Source organism: Oncorhynchus keta, chromosome 20, assembly GCF_023373465.1.
Source record: "Oncorhynchus keta strain PuntledgeMale-10-30-2019 chromosome 20, Oket_V2, whole genome shotgun sequence".
Lineage (NCBI taxonomy): Eukaryota > Metazoa > Chordata > Actinopteri > Salmoniformes > Salmonidae > Oncorhynchus > Oncorhynchus keta.
This window is the reverse complement of record NC_068440.1, coordinates 39,289,961-39,309,960: the sequence shown is the minus strand read 5'-3', so window position 1 is coordinate 39,309,960 and position 20,000 is coordinate 39,289,961. Positions and strand designations below refer to the sequence as shown.

At 52.2% G+C, this 20,000-nt stretch overlaps 1 protein-coding gene across 1 annotated transcript in view; it reads left to right on the top strand.

Moving 5' to 3' along the window:
- The window catches only part of fndc5b (fibronectin type III domain containing 5b), a 41,973-nt gene that overhangs the window by 2,178 nt on the left and 19,795 nt on the right, over window positions 1–20,000 (top strand). The window contains exons 2-3 of the mRNA XM_052473162.1: window positions 6,978–7,096; window positions 19,812–20,000. The exon at window positions 19,812–20,000 is cut by the window's right edge and continues 10 nt beyond it. Coding sequence (XP_052329122.1) covers window positions 6,978–7,096; window positions 19,812–20,000 — 308 coding nt within the window. The remainder of the gene's footprint in view (window positions 1–6,977; window positions 7,097–19,811) is intronic.

Below are 20,000 nucleotides of genomic sequence, written 5' to 3'. Positions count from 1 at the left end.
TTCAGCAAGAGACCGATAAATGAGCTGGTTTGGGAAACAAACCCAGACACACACACTGGTTGAATCAATGTTGTTTCCATGTAATTTTAATAAAATGACGTTGCACCAACTTGGAATAGACGTTGAATTGACGTCTGTGCCCAGTGGGATAGTCATTCACACAGGACACTAATGCCCGAAAATTGCAACAATGGTGGGTGGATCTCACTGTCCCAAAGTGGCTTCCTTTCCTCCTTTCCCAGTCCCTTGTCTCCTTTCTTTCATTTGCACCGGCAAGAGGTATGACTCTTTAGAGTATTGAGAGACACCCACAGGGTCAATAGTCAATTGCCAAGGCTACATCCAAGTACTCTTAAAATGCTCCCTTTCCTCATCAGCACTTACATAAGTGAAACAACAGGATTGATTTGTATTGCTGACAGTCATGCAGATCGGTGGGAATAATGGAAAGGAAGAGGAGACAAGGAAAGGAAGAGGAGACTAGGAAAGGAAGAGGAGACAAGGAAAGGAAGTGGAGACTAGGAAAGGAAGAGGAGACAAGGAAAGGAAGAGGAGACTAGGAAAGGAAGTGGAGACTAGGAAAGGAAGAGGAGACTAGGAAAGGAAGTGGAGACTAGGAAAGGAAGAGGAGACAAGGAAAGGAAGTGGAGACTAGGAAAGGAAGAGGAGACAAGGAAAGGAAGTGGAGACTAGGAAAGGAAGAGGAGACAAGGAAAGGAAGAGGAGACTAGGAAAGGAAGAGGAGACTAGGAAAGGAAGAGGAGACAAGGAAATGAAGAGGAGACTAGGAAAGGAAGAGGAGACAAGGAAAGGAAGAGGAGACTAGGAAAGGAAGAGGAGACAAGGAAAGGAAGAGGAGACTAGGAAAGGAAGAGGAGACTAGGAATGGAAGTGGAGACTAGGAAAGGAAGAGGAGACAAAGAAAGGAAGAGGAGACAAGGAAAGGAAGAGGAGACTAGGAAAGGAAGAGGAGACTAGGAAAGGAAGAGGAGACAAGGAAAGGAAGAGGAGACAAGGAAAGGAAGAGGAGACAAGGAAAGGAAGAGGAGACAAGGAAAGGAAGAGGAGACAAGGAAAGGAAGAGGAGACTAGGAAAGGAAGAGGAGACAAGGAAAGGAAGAGGAGACAAGGAAAGGAAGAGGAGACTAGGAAAGGAAGAGGAGACAAAGAAAGGAAGAGGAGACAAGGAAAGGAAGAGGAAACAAGGAAAGGAAGAGGAGACAAGGAAAGGAAGAGGAGACAGGAAAGGAAGAGGAGACAAGGAAAGAGACAGTTCCATACAGTGTGTGTGTGTGTGTGTGTGTGTGTGTGTGTGTGTGTGTGTGTGTGTGTGTGTGTGTGTGTGTGTGTGTGTGTGTGTGTGTGTGTGTGTGTGTGTGTGTGTGTGACTGTGTGTGTGACTGTGTGTGCGTGTGACTGTGTGCGTGCCTCCTACATCAAGCTAAGACAAACCAACAGCAGAAAGTGCCCAGACAGCAGATATAAAAGCTGCAGACCAGCGATGCTTTAACTTGGTGCTTGTTGTTCTCTAGCCATGGTTGCCATCTCTGATCAGCTATTACACGCCTGTCATTTGCCAAAGAGACTGGTCTTTCTTCAAATATGAACATTAAATGAACTCGATAACATTCGATAACCCTTGCAGCTACAGTTTCAACCAATCACAATGTTTATGCAAATTAGACCGATAGGAAAACATTCTAGTTTAATTCAGACATTTCCTTTGAAATGTTCTAACATTGGGCATTCTGACATAAACATAAACATTGGGCAAAGGGAGAACTATATTGCTACTTCTGGGACACGCATTGGGCTAGTCTACTGGTTCGCAGGTTAACGCTTTTCATTGTGAATCTTGTTCGGGAGGCAGCTCTGCAGAGTCGTCACTAGCTGGCACACACCCAAAGTAATCAAATCTGATTTATTTTAAACCTTTACCACACTGCTAACCTTAAACCAGTTTTCATGAATATATAGCCAATGTTGACTTTGCAGCAGGCCTATCCAAGGAGGAAGTGCTCAGTTCTGCCTCAAGGACAATAAATGTCAACCTGCTACTGGTTCAATAACTATTAGTGCAATACAGAGATGATGCCAGAGGAGATGCATGATTTGCTTAAGGAGAGAGAGAAGTCAAGATAGAGATGTGTAAGTTAGATGTTAATTCATAGACTGGGCTATTCATATTAATATGCGAGCCTTTAATTAAGGCTGTTGACGTAGGCAAAGCAGGTAATCCCAAAATGGCAAGTTCACGTTCTCATCCATAAATGCATATCAATAGCTCTGACACAAAGTGTGCCATAATAATATCTTCTGAATCGGGAGGATGGACAATTATCCATATTTTTATTTTCTTATTATTAATTGTTTAAGCTTACAATCTTCAATAGCTCTTAGACAAAGCGTGCCATGACCACGAAAACAATACATTCTGTATCAGGGGACGATAGACAAAAATCCACAGCTTTAAAAATAAAAAATAAAAAGTCAACTTTGTTTAAACTTACAATCTTCAATAGCTCTTTCTTTTAAAGTGTAGGTTGGCCTCCCGAGTGGTACAGAGGTCTGCTTCACAGTGCTTGAGGCGTCACTACAGATCCGGGGTTCAATCCCGGGCTGTGTTGCAGCCAGCCGCGACCGGGAGACGGCGCACAATTGGCCCAGCATCGTCCGGATAACGGGAGGGTTTGGCCGGCCGGGTTATCTTTGTCCCATTGTGCTTCCTGTGGCGGTCACGCCGTTAACAGTGTTTCATCCAACACATTGGTGTGGCTGGCTTCCGGGTTAAGCGAGCAGTATGGCTTGGACCCATTAATTTTACCTTTATTTAACTAGCCAAGTCAGTTAAGAACAAATTCTTATTTTCAATGACGGCCTAGGAACAGTGGGTTAACTGCCTGTTCAGGGGCAGAACGACAGATTTGTACCTTGTTAGCTCGGAGGTTTGAACTTGCAACCTTCCGGTTACTAGTCCAATGCTCTAACCACTAGGCTACCCTGCCGCCCGTCATTCTGGCATTAATGCAGAAGATATTGGCATACTTTGTCAAATGCCGGCACTAGCCGAACTAGGCTAGGCAAGCCAAACGAGTGTGCTTGCATATTCCCTTTAAAGACCTTCACTTGAAAAATTATAATAAAGTGGCAATAGTACTGTTTGTCCATCTTGAGACGCCATACCCAGTATACAGTCGTGGCCAAACGTTTTGAGAATGACGCAAATATTAATTTTCACAAAGTCTGCTGCCTCAGTTTCTATGATGGCGATTTGCATATACTCCAGAATGTTACGAAGAGAGATCAGATGAATTACAAATAATTGCAAAGTCCCTCTTTGCCATGCAAATGAACTGAATCCCTCAAAAACATTTCCACTGCATTTCAGCCCTGCCACAAAAGGACCAGCTGACATCATGTCAGTTATTCTCTCTTTAACACAGGTGTGAGTGCATCTGCATGCACAATGAGGCAAAGGCCTTTTGGAGGATGGCCTGGTGTCAAGAAGGGCAGCAAAGAAGCCACTTCTCACCTGGAAAAACATCAGGGACAGACTGACATTCTGCAAAAGGGATTGGACTGCTGAGGACTGGGGTAAAGTCATTTTCTCTGATGAATCCCCTTTCCAATTGTTTGGAGCATCTGGAAAAAGCTTGTCCGGAGAAGACAAGGTGAGCGCTACCATCAGTCCTGTGTCATGCCAACAGTAAAGCATCCTGAGACCATTCATGTGTGGGGTTGCTTCTCAGCCAAGGGAGTGGGCTCACTCACAATTTTGCCTAAGAACACAGCCATGAATAAAGAATGGTACCAACACATCCTCCGAGAGCAACTTCTCCCAACCATTCAGGAACAGTTTGGTGACAAACAATGCCTTTTCCAGCATGATGGAGCACCTTGCCATAAGGCAAAAGTGATAACTAAGTGGCTCGGGGAACAAAACATTGTTATTTTGGGCCCATGGCCAGGAAACTCCCCAGACCTTAATCCCATTGAGAACTTGTGGTCAATCCTCAAGAGGCGGGTGGACAAACAAAAACCCACAAATTCCGACAAACTCCAAGCATTGATTATGCGAGAATGGGCTGCCATCAGTCAGGATGTGGCCCAGAAGTTAATTGACAGCATGCCAGGGCGGATTGCATGGGTCTTGAAAAAGAAGGGTCAACACTACAAATATTGACTCTGCATCAACTTCATGAAATTGTCAATAAAAGCCTTTGACACTTATGAAATGCTTGTAATTATACATCAGTATTCCATAGTAACATCTGACAGAAATATCTAAAGACACTGAAGCAGCAGACTTTGTGAAAATTATTATTTGTGTCATTCTCAAAACTTTTGGCCACGACGGCACACTTCCTCAAAATAGTCAGAATTAATACGGTATAACTCAAGAAATCTGTCATTAATTCTGACATTTTTGTAGAGGAGATCTTAGTCGCGCAATTTTATATCTACCGTTTATGAACTGATACACAAAATGACGCCGGATTCAAAACTCAATATACTTCAATATAAATTATTATAAAAAAATTATTGCAACCAATATAATGTTATATATGGGGATACAACCTTCCCAGCTCTCCAGATTTTGCTATGAAGAGACAGAATCATTAGATCATTTGTTTTGGTATTGTCCATATGTAGCTTGTTTTTGGTCGCAAGGTTGTAATTGCTGCCAAAGGTGCTTCAACAAAGAACTGAGTATAGGGTCTGAATACTAATGTAAATTAGGTCAAAGAAATCTACTCTTCTTCTTATTGGTGTACATTTAGTAGTGGTTTCAAAGAATCAGAGGATCAGAAGATCAAAGATAATCGGTGCTTGTGAATGAGTGTTTGTGTGTGAAAGAGAGAGAGGAGAGAGAGTTAGAGGAAAGAGAGGAGAGAGAGAGAAAGAGAGGAGAGAGAGAGAAAGAGAGGAGAGAGAGGAGAGCTAGTTAGAGGAGAGAGAGTTGAAAGGGTGAGAGAGAAGAGAAAGGAGGGAGAGAGAGAGCGAAAGGAGAAAGAGGAGAGAGGGAGAGAGAAGAGAGAGGAGAGAGGAGAAAGAGTAGAGAGAAGAGAGATGGAGAAAGGAGAGAGAAAGAAGAGAGAGATAGCAGAGAGGCGAGAGGGAAAGAGAGGAGAGAGGAGAGAGAAAGAAGAGAGAGATAGCAGAGAGGAGAGAGGAGAGAGAAGAGAGACGGAGGAGAGAGAAAGAAGAGAGAGATAGCAGAGAGGAGAGAGGGAGCGAGAGGGAAAGAGAGGAGAGAGAAAGGAGAGTAAAATATATCATTCAGTTATCCTTCCATCCTCAGACAACAGTAAAAGAGAATGTGAGTCAAGACAGTTGAACAATATCCCTCTTTATTTAACTAGGCAAGTCAATTAACAACAAATTCTTATTTACCCATCTCCCCAACAGTTAAAATAGAACAGAAAACAGACACATACACATGAGATATATAAATACAGTAACGTTACCTGGCTCCTCTTCTCCCACTGACAGGTTACTATGACAGGTTGCTATGACAGGTTACTATGACAGGTTGCTATGACAGGTTACTATGACAGGTTGCTATGACAGGCTGCTATGACAGGTTGCTATGACAGGTTGCTATGACAGGTTGCTATGACAGGTTGCTATGACAGGCTGCTATGACAGGCTGCTATGACAGGTTGCTATGACAGGATGCTATGACCTTTAACATTACCTATTCTCCCACTGACAGGTTGCTATGACAGGCTGCTATGACAGGTTGCTATGACAGGTTGCTATGACAGGCTGCTATGACAGGTTGCTATGACAGGTTGCTATGACCTTTAACATTACCTATTCTCCCACTGACAGGTTACTATGACAGGTTGCTATGACAGGTTACTATGACAGGTTGCTATGACAGGTTACTATGACAGGTTGCTATGACAGGCTGCTATGACAGGTTGTTATGACAGGTTGCTATGACAGGTTGCTATGACAGGTTGCTATGACAGGCTGCTATGACAGGCTGCTATGACAGGTTGCTATGACAGGTTGCTATGACCTTTAACATTACCTATTCTCCCACTGACAGGTTGCTATGACAGGCTGCTATGACAGGTTGCTATGACAGGTTGCTATGACAGGCTGCTATGACAGGTTGCTATGACAGGTTGCTATGACCTTTAACATTACCTATTCTCCCACTGACAGGTTGCTATGACAGGCTGCTATGACAGGTTGCTATGACAGGTTGCTATGACCTTTAACGTTAGCTCTTCTCCCACTGAAAGGTTGCTATGACAGGTTGCTATGACAGGTTGCTATGACCTTTAACGTTACCTCTTCTCAACACTGAAAGGTTGCTATGACAGGTTGCTATGACCTTTAACATTACCTCTTCTCCCACTGAAAGGTTGCTATGACCTTTAACGTTACCTCTTCTCCCACTGAAAGGTTGCTATGACAGGTTGCTATGACCTTTAACATTACCTCTTCTCCCACTGAAAGGTTGCTATGACCTTTAACGTTACCTCTTCTCCCACTGAAAGGTTGCTATGACAGGTTGCTATGACAAGTTGCTATGACCTTTAACGTTACCTCTTCTCCCACTGAGAAAGAGCAGGTGACAGGTTGCTATGACAGGTTGCTATGAGCAGAAAGGTGTGTGATGTCAAACCAGGAGTAAAGACACATTAGGACCCTTCTCACCTTCTGTCCTGTTGGTTCTGTCCGTGTGTCACACACTTTCACACCTCTCCTGTGGTGTCCGTCTGTCTGTCTGTTTTTCTACCTAGACACTTTCTCACCTCTCCTGTGATGTGTGTGTGCATGTATTTGCATGTGTGTCTCTGTGCGCCCGTGTGTGTGTGTGTGTGTGTGTGTGTGTGTGTGTGTGTGTGTGTGTGTGTGTGTGTGTGTGTGTGTGTGTGTGTGTGTGTGTGTGTGTGTGTGTGTGTGTGTGCCTGTGTCTGTGTCTGTGTGTGTGTGTGTCTGTGTCTGTGTGTGTATAGACTCAACTCTGTCGGCTCCTGTCAATGTGACGATCAGGGAGCTGGAGGCGAACACAGCCATAGTCACATGGGAGATACTGGAGGGAGATCCCGTCATCGGATTCGCCGTCACACAACAGGTAGGGGAGTGTGTGTGTTTGTGTGTCTCTGTCTGACTGTGAGTGCACGTCTGCGAGTTTGTGTTTGTGTGTTGGATTAAGTCGGGAGTTGGTGAGTTGAACTACAATTGTGTGATGAGTGACCTTGTCTGGTTCTGAGAGATAGAAAACTCATGTTTGCTACCAGAGCTGATGCCTCAGCTTTGTCTCAGTGGGCCAATACAGTGGGCCAGGACAGTGGGCCAGGACAGTGGGCCAAAACAGTGGGCCAGGACAGTGGGCCAGGACAGTGGGCCAAAACAGTGGGCCAGGACAGTGGGCCAGGACAGTGGGCCAAGACAGTGGGCCAGGACAGTGGGCCAATACAGTGGGCCAGGACAGTGGGCCAGGACAGTGGGCCAATACAGTGGGCCAGGACAGTGGGCCAGGACAGTGGGCCAATACAGTGGGCCAGGACAGTGGGCCAAAACAGTGGGCCAGGACAGTGGGCCAAGACAGTGGGCCAGGACAGTGGGCCAGGACAGTGGGCCAGGACAGTGGGCCAATACAGTGGGCCAGGACAGTGGGCCAAAACAGTGGGCCAGGACAGTGGGCCAGGACAGTGGGCCAAGACAGTGGACCAATACAGTGGGCCAGGACAGTGGGCCAGGACAGTGGGCTAAGACAGTGGGCCAAGACAGTGAACTAGGACAGTGGGCTAGGACAGTGGGCCAGGACAGTGGGCTAAGACAGTGGACCAATAAAGTGGGCCATGACAGTGGACCAATACAGTGGGCCATGACAGTGGACCAGGACTGTGGGCTAAGACAGTGGACCAACACAGTGGGCTAGGACAGTGGGCCAATACAGTGGGCTAGGACAGTGGGCCAGGACAGTGGGCTAAGACAGTGGACCAATACAGTGGGCTAAGACAGTGGACCAATACAGTGGGCCACGACAGAGGGCCAATACAGTGGGCTAGGACAGTGGGCCAGGACAGTGGGCTAGGACAGTGGGCCAATACAGTGGGCTAGGACAGTGGGCCAATACAGTGGGCTAGGACAGTGGGCTAGGACAGTGGGCCAATACAGTGGGCTAGGACAGTGGGCCAATACAGTGGGCCAATACAGTGGGCTAGGACAGTGGGCCAGGACAGTGGGCTAGGACAGTGGGCCAGGACAGTGGGCCAAGACAGTGGGCCAGGACAGTGGGCCAATACAGTGGGCTAGGACAGTGGGCCAGGACAGTGGGCCAATACAGTGGGCCAGGACAGTGGGCCAGGACAGTGGGCCAATACAGTGGGCCAGGACAGTGGGCCAAAACAGTGGGCCAGGACAGTGGGCCAAAACAGTGGGCCAGGACAGTGGGCCAGGACAGTGGGCCAGGACAGTGGGCCAAGACAGTGGGCCAGGACAGTGGGCCAAAACAGTGGGCCAGGACAGTGGGCCAGGACAGTGGGCTAAGACAGTGGACCAATACAGTGGGCCAGGACAGTGGGCTAAGACAGTGGGCCAAGACAGTGAACTAGGACAGTGGGCTAGGACAGTGGGCCAGGACAGTGGGCCAAGACAGTGGGCCAATACAGTGGGCCATGACAGTGGACCAATACAGTGGGCCATGACAGTGGACCAGGACTGTGGGCTAAGACAGTGGACCAACACAGTGGGCTAGGACAGTGGGCCAATACAGTGGGCTAGGACAGTGGGCCAGGACAGTGGGCTAAGACAGTGGACCAATACAGTGGGCTAAGACAGTGGACCAATACAGTGGGCCACGACAGAGGGCCAATACAGTGGGCTAGGCCAGTGGGCCAGGACAGTGGGCTAGGACAGTGGGCTAGGACAGTGGGCCAATACAGTGGGCTAGGACAGTGGGCCAATACAGTGGGCTAGGACAGTGGGCTAGGACAGTGGGCCAATACAGTGGGCTAGGACAGTGGGCCAATACAGTGGGCCAATACAGTGGGCTAGGACAGTGGGCCAGGACAGTGGGCTAGGACAGTGGGCTAGGACAGTGGGCCAATACAGTGGGCTAGGACAGTGGGCCAATACAGTGGGCTAGGACAGTGGGCCAATACAGTGGGCTAGGGCAGTGGGCCAGGACAGTGGACAATACAGTGGGCTAGGGCAGTGGTCCAATACAGTGGGCCAATACTGTGAGTGGGCTAGGAAAGTGGGCCAATACAGTGTGCCAGTACAGTGAGTGGGTTAGGGAAGTGGGACAATACAATGACTGGGCTAGCGAAGTGGGACAATACAGTGGGCCAGTACAGTGAGTGGGCTAGGAAGTGGGCCAATACAGTGGGCCAATACAGTGGGCCAATACTGTGGGCCAATACAGTGGGCCAATACAGTGAGGCCAGAGCAGTAGGCTTTGTCTACGTGGGATAGGGCAGTGGGATAGGGCAGTGGGATAGGTCAGTGGGATAGGTCAGTGGATAGGGCAGTGGATAGGGCAGTGGATAGGTCAGTGGATAGGTCAGTGGGATAGGTCAGTGGATAGGGCAGTGGATAGGGCAGTGGATAGGGCAGTGGATAGGTCAGTGGATAGGGCAGTGGGATAGGTCAGTGGATAGGTCAGTGGATAGGGCAGTGGGATAGGGCAGTGGATAGGGCAGTGGATAGGGCAGTGGATAGGGCAGTGGATAGGGCAGTGGGATAGGTCAGTGGATAGGGCAGTGGATAGGGCAGTGGGATAGGGCAGTGGATAGGGTAGTGGATAGGGCAGTGGATAGGGCAGTGGGATAGGTCAGTGGGCCAGGACAGTGGGCCAATACAGTGGGCCAGGACAGTGGGCCAGGACAGTGAGCTAAGACAGTGGGCCAAGACAGTGAACTAGGACAGTGGGCTAGGACAGTGGGCCAGGACAGTGGGCTAAGACAGTGGACCAATAAAGTGGGCCAAGACAGTGGACCAATACAGTGGGCCAGGACTGTGGGCTAAGACAGTGGACCAACACAGTGGGCTAGGACAGTGGGCCAATACAGTGGGCTAGGACAGTGGGCCAGGACAGTGGGCTAAGACAGTGGACCAATACAGTGGGCTAAGACAGTGGACCAATACAGTGGGCCAGGACAGTTGGCTAGGAGAGTGGACCAATACAGTGGGCCAGGACAGAGGGCCAAAACAGTGCACTAGGACAGTGTGCCAATACAGTGGGCTAGGACAGTGGGCCAATACAGTGGGCTAGGACAGTGGGCCAATACAGTGGGCTAGGACAGTGGGCCAATACAGTGGGCCACGACAGAGGGCCAATACAGTGGGCTAGGACAGTGGGCCAGGACAGTGGGCTAGGACAGTGGGCTAGGACAGTGGGCCAATACAGTGGGCTAGGACAGTGGGCCAATACAGTGGGCTAGGACAGTGGGCTATGGCAGTGGGCCAGGACAGTGGACAATACAGTGGGCTAGGGCAGTGGTCCAATACAGTGGGCCAATACTGTGAGTGGGCTAGGGAAGTGGGACAAATCAGTGGGCCAGTACAGTGAGTGGCCTAGGGAAGTGGGACAATACATTGACTGGGCTAGGGAAGTGGGACAATACAGTGGGCCAGTAAAGTGAGTGGGCTAGGAAGTGGGCCAATACAGTGGGCCAATACAGTGGGCCAATACAGTGGGCCAATACTCTGGGCCAATACAGTGGGCCAATACTGTGGGCCAATACAGTGAGACCAGAGCAGTAGGCTTTGTCTACGTGGGATAGGGCAGTGGATAGGTCAGGGGATAGGGCAGTGGATAGGGCAGTGGATAGGGCAGTGGATAGGGCAGTGGATAGGTCAGTGGATAGGGCAGTGGGATAGGGCAATGGTATAGGGCAGTGGACAGGGCAGTGGATAGGGCAGTGGATAGGGCAGTGGATAGGTCAGTGGACAGGGCAGTGGATAGGGCAGTGGATAGGTCAGTGGATAGGTCAGTGGATAGGGCAGTGGATAGGGCAGTGGGATAGGTCAGTGGATAGGGCAGTGGGATAGGTCAGTGGATAGGGCAGTGGATAGGGCAGTGGATAGGACAGTGGATAGGGCAGTGGGATAGGTCAGTGGATAGGTCAGTGGATATGTCAGTGGATAGGTCAGTGGATAGGGCAGTGGGATAGGGCAGTGGATAGGGCAGTGGATAGGGCAGTGGATAGGGCAGTGGGATAGGGCAGTGGATAGGGCAGTGGATAGGGCAGTGGATAGGTCAGTGGATAGGTCAGTGGATATGTCAGTGGATAGGGCAGTGGGATAGGGCAGTGGATAGGGCAGTGGGATAGGGCAGTGGATAGGTCAGTGGGTAGGGCAGTGGCATAGGTCATTGGATAGGGCAGTGGGATAGGGCAGTGGATAGGGCAGTGGATAGGGCAGTGGATGGGGCAGTGGGATAGGGCAGTGGATAGGGCAGTGGGATAGGTCAGTGGATAGGGCAGTGGATAGGGCAGTGGATAGAGCAGTGGATAGGGCAGTGGATAGGTCAGTGGGATAGGGCAGTGGATAGGTCAGTGGATAGGGCAGTGGATAGGGCAGTGGGATAGGGCAGGGGATAGGTCAGGGGGATAGGTCAGTGGATAGGGCAGTGGATAGGGCAGTGGATAGGTCAGTGGATAGGTCAGTGGGATAGGTCAGTGGATAGGGCAGTGGATAGGGCAGTGGATAGGGCAGTTGATAGGTCAGTGGATAGGGCAGTGGGATAGGTCAGTGGATAGGTCAGTGGATAGGGCAGTGGATAGGGCAGTGGATAGGGCAGTGGATAGGGCAGTGGATAGGGCAGTGGGATAGGGCAGTGGATAGGGCAGTGGGATAGGGCAGTGGATAGGGCAGTGGATAGGGCAGTGGATAGGGCAGTGGGATAGGTCAGTGGGCCAGGACAGTGGGCCAATACAGTGGGCCAGGACAGTGGGCCAGGACAGTGAGCTAAGACAGTGGGCCAAGACAGTGAACTAGGACAGTGGGCTAGGACAGTGGGCCAGGACAGTGGGCTAAGACAGTGGACCAATAAAGTGGGCCAAGACAGTGGACCAATACAGTGGGCCAGGACTGTGGGCTAAGACAGTGGACCAACACAGTGGGCTAGGACAGTGGGCCAATACAGTGGGCTAGGACAGTGGGCCAGGACAGTGGGCTAAGACAGTGGACCAATACAGTGGGCTAAGACAGTGGACCAATACAGTGGGCCAGGACAGTTGGCTAGGAGAGTGGACCAATACAGTGGGCCAGGACAGAGGGCCAAAACAGTGCACTAGGACAGTGTGCCAATACAGTGGGCTAGGACAGTGGGCCAATACAGTGGGCTAGGACAGTGGGCCAATACAGTGGGCTAGGACAGTGGGCCAATACAGTGGGCTAGGACAGTGGGCCAATACAGTGGGCTAGGACAGTGGGCCAGGACAGTGGGCTAGGACAGTGGGCCAATACAGTGGGCTAGGACAGTGGGCCAATACAGTGGGCTAGGACAGTGGGCCAATACAGTGGGCTAGGACAGTGGGCTATGGCAGTGGGCCAGGACAGTGGACAATACAGTGGGCTAGGGCAGTGGTCCAATACAGTGGGCCAATACTGTGAGTGGGCTAGGGAAGTGGGACAAATCAGTGGGCCAGTACAGTGAGTGGCCTAGGGAAGTGGGACAATACATTGACTGGGCTAGGGAAGTGGGACAATACAGTGGGCCAGTAAAGTGAGTGGGCTAGGGAAGTGGGCCAATACAGTGGGCCAATACAGTGGGCCAATACAGTGGCCAATACTCTGGGCCAATACAGTGGGCCAATACTGTGGGCCAATACAGTGAGACCAGAGCAGTAGGCTTTGTCTACGTGGGATAGGGCAGTGGATAGGTCAGGGGATAGGGCAGTGGATAGGGCAGTGGATAGGGCAGTGGATAGGGCAGTGGATAGGTCAGTGGATAGGGCAGTGGGATAGGGCAATGGTATAGGGCAGTGGACAGGGCAGTGGATAGGGCAGTGGATAGGGCAGTGGATAGGTCAGTGGACAGGGCAGTGGATAGGGCAGTGGATAGGTCAGTGGATAGGTCAGTGGATAGGGCAGTGGATAGGGCAGTGGGATAGGTCAGTGGATAGGGCAGTGGGATAGGTCAGTGGATAGGGCAGTGGATAGGGCAGTGGATAGGACAGTGGATAGGGCAGTGGGATAGGTCAGTGGATAGGTCAGTGGATATGTCAGTGGATAGGTCAGTGGATAGGGCAGTGGGATAGGGCAGTGGATAGGGCAGTGGATAGGGCAGTGGATAGGGCAGTGGGATAGGGCAGTGGATAGGGCAGTGGATAGGGCAGTGGATAGGTCAGTGGATAGGTCAGTGGATATGTCAGTGGATAGGGCAGTGGGATAGGGCAGTGGATAGGGCAGTGGGATAGGGCAGTGGATAGGTCAGTGGGTAGGGCAGTGGCATAGGTCATTGGATAGGGCAGTGGGATAGGGCAGTGGATAGGGCAGTGGATAGGGCAGTGGATGGGGCAGTGGGATAGGGCAGTGGATAGGGCAGTGGGATAGGTCAGTGGATAGGGCAGTGGATAGGGCAGTGGATAGAGCAGTGGATAGGGCAGTGGATAGGTCAGTGGGATAGGGCAGTGGATAGGTCAGTGGATAGGGCAGTGGATAGGGCAGTGGATAGGGCAGTGGATAGTGCAGTGGATAGTGCAGTGGATAGGTCAGTGGATAGGGCAGTGGATAGGGCAGTGGATAGGTCAGTGGATAGGGCAGTGGATAGGTCAGTGGATAGGTCAGTGGATAGGGCATTGGGATAGGGCAGTGGATAGGGCAGTGGATAGGGCAGTGGATAGGTCAGTGGATAGGGCAGTGGGATAGGGCAGTGGATAGGGCAGTGGGATAGGACAGTGGGATAGGGCAGTGGATAGGGCAGTGGATAGGGCAGTGGGATAGGACAGTGGATAGGGCAGTGGGATAGGGCAGTGGATAGGGCAGTGGATAGGGCAGTGGATAGGGCAGTGGATAGGTCAGTGGATAGGGCAGTGGGATAGGTCAGTGGATAGGTCAGTGGATAGGGCAGTGGGATAGGGCAGTGGATATGTCAGTGGATAGGGCAGTGGATAGGGCAGTGGTCCAATACAGTGGGCCAGTACAGTGAGTGGGCTAGGGAAGTGGGCCAATACAGTGGGCCAATACAGTGGGCCAATACTGTGGGCCAATACAGTGGGCCAATACAGTGGGCCAATACTGTGGGCCAATACAGTGAGTGGGCCAGGGAAGTGGGCCAATACAGTGAGGCCAGAGCAGTAGGCTTTGTCTACGTGGGATAGGTCAGTGGATAGGGCAGTGGGATAGGTCAGTGGATAGGGCAGTGGGATAGGGCAGTGGATAGGTCAGTGGGATAGGGCAGTGGGATAGGTCAGTGGATATCTCAGTGGATAGGTCAGTGGATAGGGCAGTGGATAGGTCAGTGGATAGGGCAGTGGATAGGGTAGTGGGATAGGGCAGTGGGATAGGTCAGTGGATAGGGTAGTGGGATAGGGCAGTGGATAGGTCAGTGGATAGGGCAGTGGATAGGTCAGTGGATAGGGCAGTGGATAGGGCAGTGGGATAGGGCAGTGGATAGGGCAGTGGATAGGGCAGTGGATGGGTCAGTGGATAGGGCAGTGGATAGGGCAGTGGATAGGACAGTGGATAGGTCAGTGGATAGGGAAGTGGGATAGGTCAGTGGACAGGTCAGTGGGATAGGGCAGTGGGATAGGGCAGTGGATATGTCAGTGGGATAGGGCAGTGGATAGGTCAGTGGATAGGGCAGTGGATAGGGCAGTGGGATAGGACAGTGGATAGGGCAGTGGATAGGTCAGTGGATAGGGCAGTGGGATAGGACAGTGGATAGGGCAGTGGATAGGGCAGTGGATAGGGCAGTGGATAGGGCAGTGGGATAGGTCAGTGGATAGGGCAGTGGATAGGTCAGTGGATAGGGCAGTGGATAGGTCAGTGGATAGGGCAGTGGATAGGGCAGTGGATAGGACAGTGGATAGGGCAGTGGATAGGGCAGTGGGATAGGGCAGTGGATAGGGCAGTGGGATAGGTCAGTGGATAGGACAGTGGATAGGGCAGTGGGATAGGGCAGTGGATAGGTCAGTGGATAGGGCAGTGGATAGGGCAGTGGATAGGACAGTGGATAGGTCAGTGGATAGGGAAGTGGGATAGGTCAGTGGATAGGGCAGTGGGATAGGTCAGTGGATAGGACAGTGGATAGGGCAGTGGGATAGGGCAGTGGATAGGTCAGTGGATAGGGCAGTGGATAGGTCAGTGGATAGGGCAGTGGGATAGGACAGTGGATAGGGCAGTGGATAGGTCAGTGGATAGGGCAGTGGGATAGGACAGTGGATAGGGCAGTGGATAGGGCAGTGGATAGGTCAGTGGATAGGGCAGTGGATAGGACAGTGGGATAGGGCAGTGGATAGGGCAGTGGATAGGGCAGTGGATAGGGCAGTGGATAGGGCAGTGGATAGGTCAGTGGATAGGGCAGTGGGATAGGGCAGTGGGATAGGGCAGTGGGATAGGGCAGTGGGATAGGGCAGTGGATAGGGCAGTGGGATAGGTCAGTGGATAGGGCAGTGGATAGGGAAGTGGGCTAGGACAGTGGGCTATGGCAGTGGGCCAGGACAGTGGACAATACAGTGGGCTAGGGCAGTGGTCCAATACAGTGGGCCAGTACAGTGAGTGGGTTAGGGAAGTGGGACAATACAATGACTGGGCTAGGGAAGTGGGACAATACAGTGGACCAGTACAGTGAGTGGGTTAGGGAAGTGGGACAATACAATGACTGGGCTAGGGAAGTGGGACAATACAGTGGGCCAGTACAGTGAGTGGGCTAGGGAAGTGGGCCAATACAGTGGGGCAATACAGTGGGCCAATACTGTGGGCCAATACAGTGGGCCAATAAAGTTGGCCAATACAGTGGCCAATACTGTGGGCCAATACTGTGGGCCAATACTGTGGGCCAATACAGTGGGCCAATACAGTGGGCCAATACTGTGGGCCAATACTGTGGGCCAATACAGTGAGGCCAGAGCAGTAGGCTTTGTCTACGTGGGATAGGGCAGTGGGATAGGTCAGTGGATAGGGCAGTGGATAGGGAAGTGGATAGGGCAGTGGGATAGGTCAGTGGATAGGGCAGTGGATAGGGCAGTTGATAGGGCAGTGGATAGGTCAGTGGATAGGGCAGTGGATAGGGCAGTGGATAGGTCAGTGGATAGGTCAGTGGGATAGGGCAGTGGGATAGGGCAGTGGATAGGGCAGTGGGATAGGGCAGTGGATAGGGCAGTGGATAGGTCAGTGGATAGGTCAGTGTATAGGGCAGTGGGATAGGGCAGTGGGATAGGGCAGTGGATAGGGCAGTGGGATAGGGCAGTGGATAGGGCAGTGGGATAGGGCAGTGGATAGGGCAGTGGGATAGGACAGTGGGATAGGGCAGTGGATAGGGCAGTGGGATAGGGCAGTGGGATAGGGCAGTCGGATAGGGCAGTGGATAGGGCAGTGGGATATGTCAGTGGATAGGGCAGTGGGATAGGGCAGTGGGATAGGGCAGTGGATAGGGCAGTGGGATAGGTCAGTGGATAGGGCAGTGGGATAGGGCAGTGGGATAGGGCAGTGGATAGGGCAGTGGGATAGGGCAGTGGGATAGGGCAGTGGGATAGGGCAGTGGGATAGGGCAGTGGATAGGTCAGTGGGATAGGGCAGTGGGATAGGGCAGTGGATAGGGCAGTGGGATAGGGCAGTGGGATAGGGCAGTGGGATAGGGCAGTGGATAGGGCAATGGATAGGTCAGTGGATAGGATAGGTCAGTGTATAGGGCAGTGGGATAGGGCAGTGGATAGGGCAGTGGGATAGGGCAGTCAGATAGGGCAGTGGATAGGGCAGTGGGATAGGTCAGTGGATAGGGCAGTGGGATAGGGCAGTGGGATAGGGCAGTGGATAGGGCAGTGGGATAGATCAGTGGATAGGGCAGTGGGATAGGGCAGTGGGATAGGGCAGTGGATAGGGCAGTGGATAGGGCAGTGGATGGGTCAGTGGATAGGGCAGTGGATAGGGCAGTGGATAGGACAGTGGATAGGTCAGTGGATAGGGAAGTGGGATAGGTCAGTGGACAGGTCAGTGGGATAGGGCAGTGGGATAGTGCAGTGGATATGTCAGTGGGATAGGGCAGTGGATAGGGCAGTGGATAGGGCAGTGGGATAGGACAGTGGATAGGGCAGTGGATAGGTCAGTGGATAGGGCAGTGGGATAGGACAGTGGATAGGGCAGTGGGATAGGGCAGTGGATAGGGCAGTGGGATAGGTCAGTGGATAGGGTAGTGGGATAGGGCAGTGGATAGGTCAGTGGATAGGGCAGTGGATAGGTCAGTGGATAGGGCAGTGGATAGGGCAGTGGATAGGACAGTGGATAGGGCAGTGGATAGGGCAGTGGGATAGGGCAGTGGATAGGGCAGTGGGATAGGTCAGTGGATAGGACAGTGGATAGGGCAGTGGGATAGGGCAGTGGATAGGTCAGTGGATAGGGCAGTGGATAGGACAGTGGATAGGTCAGTGGATAGGGAAGTGGGATAGGTCAGTGGACAGGTCAGTGGGATAGGGCAGTGGGATAGGGCAGTGGATATGTCAGTGGGATAGGGCAGTGGGATAGGGCAGTGGATAGGGCAGTGGATAGGGCAGTGGATAGGGCAGTGGATAGGTCAGTGGATAGGGCAGTGGGATAGGGCAGTGGATAGGGCAGTGGGATAGGTCAGTGGATAGGGCAGTGGATAGGGCAGTGGGATAGGGCAGTGGATAGGTCAGTGGATAGGGCAGTGGATAGGGCAGTGGATAGGGCAGTGGATAGGGCAGTGGGATAGGGCAGTGGATAGGGCAGTGGATAGGTCAGTGGATAGGGCAGTGGGATAGGGCAGTGGATAGGGCAGTGGATAGGGCAGTGGATAGGGCAGTGGATAGGACAGTGGGATAGGGCAGTGGATAGGGCAGTGGATAGGGCAGTGGATAGGGCAGTGGATAGGTCAGTGGATAGGACAGTGGATAGGTCAGTGGATAGGGCAGTGGGATAGGGCAGTGGGATAGGGCAGTGGGATAGGGCAGTGGGATAGGGCAGTGGATAGGGCAGTGGGATAGGTCAGTGGATGGGGCAGTGGATAGGGAAGTGGGCTAGGACAGTGGGCTATGGCAGTGGGCCAGGACAGTGGACAATACAGTGGGCTAGGGCAGTGGTCCAATACAGTGGGCCAGTACAGTGAGTGGGTTAGGGAAGTGGGACAATACAATGACTGGGCTAGGGAAGTGAGACAATACAGTGGGCCAGTACAGTGAGTGGGTTAGGGAAGTGGGACAATACAATGACTGGGCTAGGGAAGTGGGACAATACAGTGGGCCAGTACAGTGAGTGGGCTAGGGAAGTGGGCCAATACAGTGGGGCAATACAGTGGGCCAATACTGTGGGCCAATACAGTGGGCCAATAAAGTTGGCCAATACAGTGGGCCAATACTGTGGGCCAATACTGTGGGCCAATACTGTGGGCCAATACAGTGGGCCAATACAGTGGGCCAATACTGTGGGCCAATACTGTGGGCCAATACAGTGAGGCCAGAGCAGTAGGCTTTGTCTACGTGGGATAGGGCAGTGGGATAGGTCAGTGGATAGGGCAGTGGATAGGGAAGTGGATAGGGCAGTGGGATAGGTCAGTGGATAGGGCAGTGGATAGGGCAGTTGATAGGGCAGTGGATAGGGCAGTTGATAGGGCAGTGGATAGGGCAGTGGATAGGTCAGTGGATAGGTCAGTGGGATAGGGCAGTGGGATAGGGCAGTGGATAGGGCAGTGGGATAGGGCAGTGGGATAGGTCAGTGGATAGGTCAGTGTATAGGGCAGTGGGATAGGGCAGTGGGATAGGGCAGTGGATAGGGCAGTGGGATAGGTCAGTGGATAGGGCAGTGGGATAGGGCAGTGGATAGGGCAGTGGGATAGGGCAGTGGGATAGGGCAGTGGATAGGGCAGTGGGATAGGGCAGTGGGATAGGGCAGTGGATAGGGCAGTGGGATAGGTCAGTGGATAGGGCAGTGGGATAGGGCAGTGGGATAGGGCAGTGGATAGGGCAGTGGGATAGGTCAGTGGATAGGGCAGTGGGATAGGGCAGTGGGATAGGGCAGTGGATAGGGCAGTGGGATAGGGCAGTGGGATAGGGCAGTGGGATAGGGCAGTGGATAGGTCAGTGGGATAGGGCAGTGGGATAGGGCAGTGGATAGGGCAGTGGGATAGGGCAGTGGGATAGGGCAGTGGGATAGGGCAGTGGATAGGGCAGTGGATAGGTCAGTGGATAGGATAGGTCAGTGTATAGGGCAGTGGGATAGGGCAGTGGATAGGGCAGTGGGATAGGGCAGTCAGATAGGGCAGTGGATAGGGCAGTGGGATAGGTCAGTGGATAGGGCAGTGGGATAGGGCAGTGGGATAGGGCAGTGGATAGGGCAGTGGGATAGGTCAGTGGATAGGGCAGTGGGATAGGGCAGTGGGATAGGGCAGTGGATAGGGCAGTGGGATAGGGCAGTGGGATAGGGCAGTGGGATAGGTCAGTGGATAGGGCAGTGGGATAGGGCAGTGGATAGGGCAGTGGGATAGGGCAGTGGGATAGGGCAGTGGATAGGGCAGTGGGATAGGGCAGTGGATAGGGCAGTGGGATAGGGCAGTGGGATAGGGCAGTGGGATAGGGCAGTGGGATAGGGCAGGTTAGATATCTGATATCTTGGTCTGTATCCCTAAATGTAACCCAAACACCTCCTGCTGTCATTGGTTACAGAAGAAGGATGTGCGCATGTTGCGGTACATCCAGGAAGTAAACACGACCACGCGCTCCTGTGCATTATGGGACTTGGAGGAGGACACGGAGTACATTGTTCATGTCCAGAGCATCAGCATGGGAGGCAGTAGTCCTCCCAGTGACCCGGTCAGCTTCAGAACTCCCAGAGAGTCTGAGAAACTGGCCTCC